Source organism: Teleopsis dalmanni, unplaced genomic scaffold, assembly GCF_002237135.1.
Source record: "Teleopsis dalmanni isolate 2A unplaced genomic scaffold, ASM223713v2 unscaffolded_contig_2048, whole genome shotgun sequence".
In the NCBI taxonomy this organism is placed as follows: domain Eukaryota; kingdom Metazoa; phylum Arthropoda; class Insecta; order Diptera; family Diopsidae; genus Teleopsis; species Teleopsis dalmanni.
Window position 1 is genome coordinate 1 of NW_024033430.1, and position 7,806 is coordinate 7,806.

At 30.3% G+C, this 7,806-nt stretch overlaps 2 protein-coding genes across 2 annotated transcripts; both read left to right on the forward strand.

The window, feature by feature from the left end:
* Positions 1–235: 235 nt before the first annotated feature.
* LOC119664495 lies at positions 236–1,455 on the forward strand. Its single transcript, XM_038073969.1, has 2 exons — positions 236–916; positions 978–1,455. The coding sequence occupies exons 1-2, from the start codon at positions 311–313 to the stop codon at positions 1,404–1,406; spliced, it is 1,035 nt and encodes a 344-aa protein (XP_037929897.1). The 5' UTR covers positions 236–310; the 3' UTR covers positions 1,407–1,455.
* Positions 1,456–5,833: 4,378 nt separating this feature from the next.
* LOC119664494 lies at positions 5,834–7,053 on the forward strand. Its single transcript, XM_038073968.1, has 2 exons — positions 5,834–6,514; positions 6,576–7,053. The coding sequence occupies exons 1-2, from the start codon at positions 5,909–5,911 to the stop codon at positions 7,002–7,004; spliced, it is 1,035 nt and encodes a 344-aa protein (XP_037929896.1). The 5' UTR covers positions 5,834–5,908; the 3' UTR covers positions 7,005–7,053.
* Positions 7,054–7,806: the final 753 nt, after the last annotated feature.

Here is a 7,806-nt window from a genome sequence, read left to right on the forward strand (position 1 = left end):
TATTTTAATATATAAAAATATTAAATTTTTAATATTCATTTTTCTTTAATATTTCTATTATATTCCATGATATAATAACCAACAATTAAGGAAATAAATTTGAAATAAAAACGCAGAGAATAAACTTATAGGTTGAAACAAGAATAAAATATTATATTTTATATTACACTTGTGTTAAAAATTGATCGTTGGTCTAATCTTGGAAAATGAGATATGCAAAATGAGATCGACGCCACCTTGATCCAATGTGAAATTATATCCGCGCTAAAAGTGAACGGTAGTTTGTTAAAAGAACGTGGTTTTGCTTTTAATGATGGAAAATAGCGAAGATAATTCAGCACGTGGCTCTGGTAATGAGCCATCGAGTGATACTGAAGAAATTGTTGACGAAGGGTGGTTGTATCTTAAGACAATTGCCCATCGTTTGGAAATGGCGGCTTTAAAAGCTGAGTCTGACAACCTGGTTAAAGTAATGCATCAAAATTGTATAGAACCGGCGAAGAAAATGATAGATAAAGAAGTCGAAATTTATACCAGTTCTATTGACGAGAAAATGGAATTTTTTGAACAGGTAAATAATGTGTCAATGGAATTGAGTGAAACTCTGAGTAAGTTAGGTGGATTGATATTGGAAAAATGGGAGTCGCGCATCCAATATAATCAAATGTTTATGACATACAATAAAAAGACATGTAACAAGGTTCCTACTCACGGTGGATTTCTACAAGTATGCAAAAATCATTCGGAAAGTAACAAGTTTTTCAGAGATCTTTACGGTCGTCCAGCTCCAGACAATGCTGACTACATACAACGTAAAAAGGAAGGAGAAATATTTCCTATGGATTTTAAGTTAATTAGAAATCCTAATTGGACCGAGAATGCTAAAAAACCTGTTGTTTTTGGTGTAAAAGAACAGGTAAATTTGTTATGATAATTAATTTATTTTATTTTCGATATACAATTTAAACATATTTCAGTTGATAATGACATTAATAAATAAAAACGTAATGAATATCAAAATGTACGCGGGTAGAAATAAAAACACAATGCTAATAGATTTACCACGTCATATGATTTTAAAATGGATCAATTCAGTAGAAACTAAACAATCACGTAAATTAAAATATCAGTCATCGGAAGAAGAGAAAGAAGAGAAAGAAGAAGAAAAAGAACACTATAAAATGTGTGAAATATTTCGGGCAATGAAATTGGATCATGAAAAGCCTTGTTCAAAGACACCAGAAAAAACTGCAACTAATAAACCACCCAAAAGTTTGGAAATATTGCCGTATTCTTTAGATATGCCTTGTACTAGTGCAAGCATTAAGAACAGTGCCTTCCAAGAAGTCGCAATTGAAATGGAAAAAGAGTTTGATCGCGAATCGGATTATATGGATTCGGATTGATATATCGCAAATTAAATAGTTAAACATCACATTTTTTTTTAATTCACAACTAAACTTACACAAAAAAAAAGATGTTTGATATTTTTAATTTTAATTAATAACAGATATAAAAAATTTGTAATTTCTATATAAATTTCAAATAAAATGTGCACTGAAATTATTGCATTATTATGTTATTATTATTATTTAAAATATTGTCAATAGACTTTAAAATCTATTGACTTTCGTCATGGATTTAAAGTGATTCTATAAATTAAAATTTCTTAAGAAATAATAATGTGTATTCTAGTTCATTCATTTATAGTTTATCATCGGATATAATGTATTTACACAATGTTTATTACATCGGCTTTGGCGTCTTTAACCTCAAAACCTCAAGCAATTTTAGAGGTTTAGGAGGTGCGGAAGTTTCGATATTTAAGATGCAAATCATATGTGACTTGGAGGTCTTATTTATATCTCGGATGATGGAATGTTGATGCCTATGTATGTTCCTATAACTTAGTAAGTTGCTTTCAACAAATCTATAAGTACTTTACTTCGAAATAATTGTGCTCTATTTTTTCTATTCTAATTATTGCATGTCCAGAGTGAAACCCTGAAGTGCAACAGAAGTTTGAGAAGTTGCTTATAAACTAACATCTTTTTGTGTTTGGATAGGGATGATGACGTTCTGTTAAACAGTATATATATTGAAACTTCAAATCGTTTTTTTTTTTAAATTAAACTTCACTTATTAGGAGACAGTTTTCCTGGTCTCCTGTCGACAGTTACTATTTTGATAATAACGACCACTCTGTTATGATCCATAGAGTGTTAATATTGTCGGCTAAATTGGTTAGAATATTAAGCTACATAGAGATATCTCAAATATTGGGTAACACGTAGAAAATTGGAATATATCGCTAGCTTGACGGTGCAAATTCTTAATATATATGTATGCGGAAATAACAAAGTACTAGACTTGAATATAGAAATATAGCTTTAAAGTGTTGAGGCAATCAGAATTAATGCCGAAAAACGGCATTAATTCCAATGCATGTGGTGAAATATGACTAGGAGATTAAAGGTGATAACGAGTCTTATAATTGTGGTGCATAAGTTGAAGCATATAATTATGTTGATATCTAGACTTGTCGTCAGTGCGGAGAAATATATAATGAAATATGCATTTGCGTCTCAAAAACAACAAACGCATAGCGACTAAATTTTGAGGAACAAGGAATCGATCAAAACTCTATAACTAAAACTTAATTCTAAATCCACAATATGGTCCACAAATCAATTATATTGTAGGGGAAGATAGTAAGCCAGCAAACGGTCGTATTGGATTATGAAGAGAGCAGTTAGTGGCTTTATAGCAAAAATCTATTGCCGTCAATTTGTTTCAAGAATAACAACACTGGAAAATTTTAAAACGCAGTCTGGTAGAATTTTTCTTTAAACTTAGACGACTAATATTGGAGCCAAGAACATCAAAAACAGTTAGAAGGATGTGGAAAACGATATACATTATACAGAGAATGGTGCCAAAAAAATATAAAAATTGGAGAATATTTCTCGAAGTTCCGTGGAATGTTGTATAGCGGCTTTGATGAAGAAGAACACATTTAAGGTTTGCAAATTTTAATACAAACTTTTTATTTGTTCAATTATAGTTTTAGTGTACGTAAGTGTAGACACAAGATGTTACTAATATATTAACTGTTATATATTACTAATATATCAACTGTTAGATGTTACTTACATATGAAGTGATGGTTTGGAGTAGCAGATTAAGATTAATTTCAGTTCTACAAGATCATTAACAAGTTATATGTATTTCTATATAGATGCCTAACGCCATCGAAAATCAATAATAGCTCTAAAATAGCTTTTGCAACTTATTTGTCAAAATTCAACTTACTATATGGGCCATGTTAGATAGAATGCTATGGGCTTGTTAAAATTATCTATTTCGGGTTTTGACAAAAATGCATGTCATGTAAAGTGTCACAGAAATTGTGATCATTTGCTTCTAAAAGACACAAATGTTGACTGGATAACCCTACTTTAGCTAAGTGACGAGGCACAGTTAGCCTCGACTCTCATCACCAAATTGAAAACGATTTATTGTTTTTTCTCTCACTCTCAATTTTATGAGTTGAATCGAAAACAACAACAATTTTGCTCATTACGAACCCATGACACTCTATATAACATGTCCGTAATAGAAAGGAACATGATTTTTATTTGACACAATTAACTATTATGGTTTATTCTCTATGCATCTGTACATACGTTTAATTTATATATAATATTAATGACTTCTTGCGAAAGTGCTTTAGGCTCTTATTTTATCTTTATTTAAGAATAGAAATTTATGAATTCGTGGTGAATGGCAGATTAAACGGCGATCGAATATTCAACTTTTTAGTGGGTATTTGCAGGGACCGTAACAGTTATCTTAAAAAAAAATCACCTTATAGCTCTTATCATTTACATTTTAAAATAAAACTCAAAAAATAACAATTAAATTTGCTTTATATTATATTTATGAAAATCAATTATTTTCCGTAACTTTTATTTTTTCGTACAGAAATAACTCTTACAATCTGCTTTTTATTTTAAAACGCACAAATAACTGTTATTGTTGCGTTATAAAAATAAAAATCATGAATAACTCGCACTGGCCTGCCGAATATTTTTAAAATGGGAATACAAAATGCATTTTTCATACAGGGTAGTTATTTTTTTAATTCCATACAAAATGTATTAAAGACACAAAGACACAGAGAATTGAAATGAAATGAAATAAGTTTGCTTAACAATGTGTGTACATAAATCAAAATATACAGAGTTTGAAACTGTATCTTATATATAAAAATGAATCGAAAAATGTGTTGGTAAGCGTATAACTGAACAACGCCTGGACCAATTTGATCAATTCTTTTTTTTAAATATTCGTTGAAGTCCAAGGATGGTTTTTACGGCGAGAAAAAAAATCGAATTATTGCTAATTCCAAATTGGTCCAGGCGTTGTTGAGTTATGCGCTTACCAACAAATTTTTCGATTAATTTTTACATATAAGAAGACAAGAACATAAACAAAATAGATGAGTTTGTGTGTTGTAATAAGTTGTTGATTATTGTAGGTATGTTTATTAAATCCCCATGACTGCCTTTGCAGATCATTATCTCAAATATCTAAGCGAGTCACCCACTTTTTATATATTTGTCACCTTTAGGTTTCCACTGTCCCTTTAGACTATTTTCTAATCAGGTTTGAACCTTAAGTTCGTCTTTTAGCTTAAAACCCTCTGGCAGACATCCCAGTCAGGGTTTTTTAGTGGATCCCAGAAGGGTGGCCAAAGTTCTTGGAAGAGAAGATACTTTGGTCACCCGAGCTGAACCCCACACACCAGGGTGACTGTTCTGTTCACAATATTTTTTTTTACCCCGACTATAAAATAGGTAGGTACAAAAGACTACCACATTCCAAATCTGTTTGACAGAACGAAGTCTGTCGGATCTCTAGCATAAAATAAATATTACATTGCATTGCATCACATTCATTGTGTAACCGAGTACCTATTACATGTCCAATCTGGCATTTGGTGTAAATTGGCACACACTCTCGTTGACTGATCTACACGTTGACTGATTTCAAAAAGACTTTTGACGCGGTGTATGTAATAACTTCCAATGCGATATTCTGGATAATTATATTAAATCTTTGAATATTCGTGTACATATCGTGTTTTCTTTCCTCAAACATTATTGGAGGTATTAGTGAAAAATGTAAAAAACCAATTTAATTTTTCAAATCACAAAATATATAACTATTCATCCTAGTTTGTAATTCTGTATATGCACTAACTATAATTAAATCGGTTAAATTAAATTAAAACAATTTAATTCATGTCCTGAAATATGACAGCTTTACACCATTTAATGTGCCTGTCAGTTTTAATATTTCTGTCTTGGACATAATCCGTTGACATAAAGAATGTCTTCATCACACTTAGTATGAACAGTGAACAGCTTAGATTAATAGTAAATTGCATCCATTGATTTTTTCTCCAAAATTTGTATCGCGTCATAAAATTTTTTAATTCCATTTCTACAAATCGGCTAAGGGGTGAATGTTAAATTCTTTATTTTAATAAATTTTTTCAAATACTTTATTATTTTAAGTGTATTTTCTTTACAGTATTTTAATATATAAAAATATTAAATTTTTAATATTCATTTTTCTTTAATATTTCTATTATATTCCATGATATAATAACCAACAATTAAGGAAATAAATTTGAAATAAAAACGCAGAGAATAAACTTATAGGTTGAAACAAGAATAAAATATTATATTTTATATTACACTTGTGTTAAAAATTGATCGTTGGTCTAATCTTGGAAAATGAGATATGCAAAATGAGATCGACGCCACCTTGATCCAATGTGAAATTATATCCGCGCTAAAAGTGAACGGTAGTTTGTTAAAAGAACGTGGTTTTGCTTTTAATGATGGAAAATAGCGAAGATAATTCAGCACGTGGCTCTGGTAATGAGCCATCGAGTGATACTGAAGAAATTGTTGACGAAGGGTGGTTGTATCTTAAGACAATTGCCCATCGTTTGGAAATGGCGGCTTTAAAAGCTGAGTCTGACAACCTGGTTAAAGTAATGCATCAAAATTGTATAGAACCGGCGAAGAAAATGATAGATAAAGAAGTCGAAATTTATACCAGTTCTATTGACGAGAAAATGGAATTTTTTGAACAGGTAAATAATGTGTCAATGGAATTGAGTGAAACTCTGAGTAAGTTAGGTGGATTGATATTGGAAAAATGGGAGTCGCGCATCCAATATAATCAAATGTTTATGACATACAATAAAAAGACATGTAACAAGGTCCCTACTCACGGTGGATTTCTACAAGTATGCAAAAATCATTCGGAAAGTAACAAGTTTTTCAGAGATCTTTACGGTCGTCCAGCACCAGACAATGCTGACTACATACAACGTAAAAAGGAAGGAGAAATATTTCCTATGGATTTTAAGTTAATTAGAAATCCTAATTGGACCGAGAATGCTAAAAAACCTGTTGTTTTTGGTGTAAAAGAACAGGTAAATTTGTTATGATAATTAATTTATTTTATTTTCGATATACAATTTAAACATATTTCAGTTGATAATGACATTAATAAATAAAAACGTAATGAATATCAAAATGTACGCGGGTAGAAATAAAAACACAATGCTAATAGATTTACCACGTCATATGATTTTAAAATGGATCAATTCAGTAGAAACTAAACAATCACGTAAATTAAAATATCAGTCATCGGAAGAAGAGAAAGAAGAGAAAGAAGAAGAAAAAGAACACTATAAAATGTGTGAAATATTTCGGGCAATGAAATTGGATCATGAAAAGCCTTGTTCAAAGACACCAGAAAAAACTGCAACTAATAAACCACCCAAAAGTTTGGAAATATTGCCGTATTCTTTAGATATGCCTTGTACTAGTGCAAGCATTAAGAACAGTGCCTTCCAAGAAGTCGCAATTGAAATGGAAAAAGAGTTTGATCGCGAATCGGATTATATGGATTCGGATTGATATATCGCAAATTAAATAGTTAAACATCACATTTTTTTTTAATTCACAACTAAACTTACACAAAAAAAAAGATGTTTGATATTTTTAATTTTAATTAATAACAGATATAAAAAATTTGTAATTTCTATATAAATTTCAAATAAAATGTGCACTGAAATTATTGCATTATTATGTTATTATTATTATTTAAAATATTGTCAATAGACTTTAAAATCTATTGACTTTCGTCATGGATTTAAAGTGATTCTATAAATTAAAATTTCTTAAGAAATAATAATGTGTATTCTAGTTCATTCATTTATAGTTTATCATCGGATATAATGTATTTACACAATGTTTATTACATCGGCTTTGGCGTCTTTAACCTCAAAACCTCAAGCAATTTTAGAGGTTTAGGAGGTGCGGAAGTTTCGATATTTAAGATGCAAATCATATGTGACTTGGAGGTCTTATTTATATCTCGGATGATGGAATGTTGATGCCTATGTATGTTCCTATAACTTAGTAAGTTGCTTTCAACAAATCTATAAGTACTTTACTTCGAAATAATTGTGCTCTATTTTTTCTATTCTAATTATTGCATGTCCAGAGTGAAACCCTGAAGTGCAACAGAAGTTTGAGAAGTTGCTTATAAACTAACATCTTTTTGTGTTTGGATAGGGATGATGACGTTCTGTTAAACAGTATATATATTGAAACTTCAAATCGTTTTTTTTTTTAAATTAAACTTCACTTATTAGGAGACAGTTTTCCTGGTCTCCTGTCGACAGTTACTATTTTGATAATAACGACCACTCTGTTA

Bases quoted from the DNA above. Each gene is read 5' to 3' on its own strand.
- LOC119664495 (XM_038073969.1), top strand. From the start codon at position 311: ATGATGGAAAATAGCGAAGATAATTCAGCACGTGGCTCTGGTAATGAG. The intron at 917-977 runs GTAAATTTGTTA...AACATATTTCAG, and splicing joins TTTTTGGTGTAAAAGAACAG to TTGATAATGACATTAATAAA.
- LOC119664494 (XM_038073968.1), top strand. From the start codon at position 5,909: ATGATGGAAAATAGCGAAGATAATTCAGCACGTGGCTCTGGTAATGAG. The intron at 6,515-6,575 runs GTAAATTTGTTA...AACATATTTCAG, and splicing joins TTTTTGGTGTAAAAGAACAG to TTGATAATGACATTAATAAA.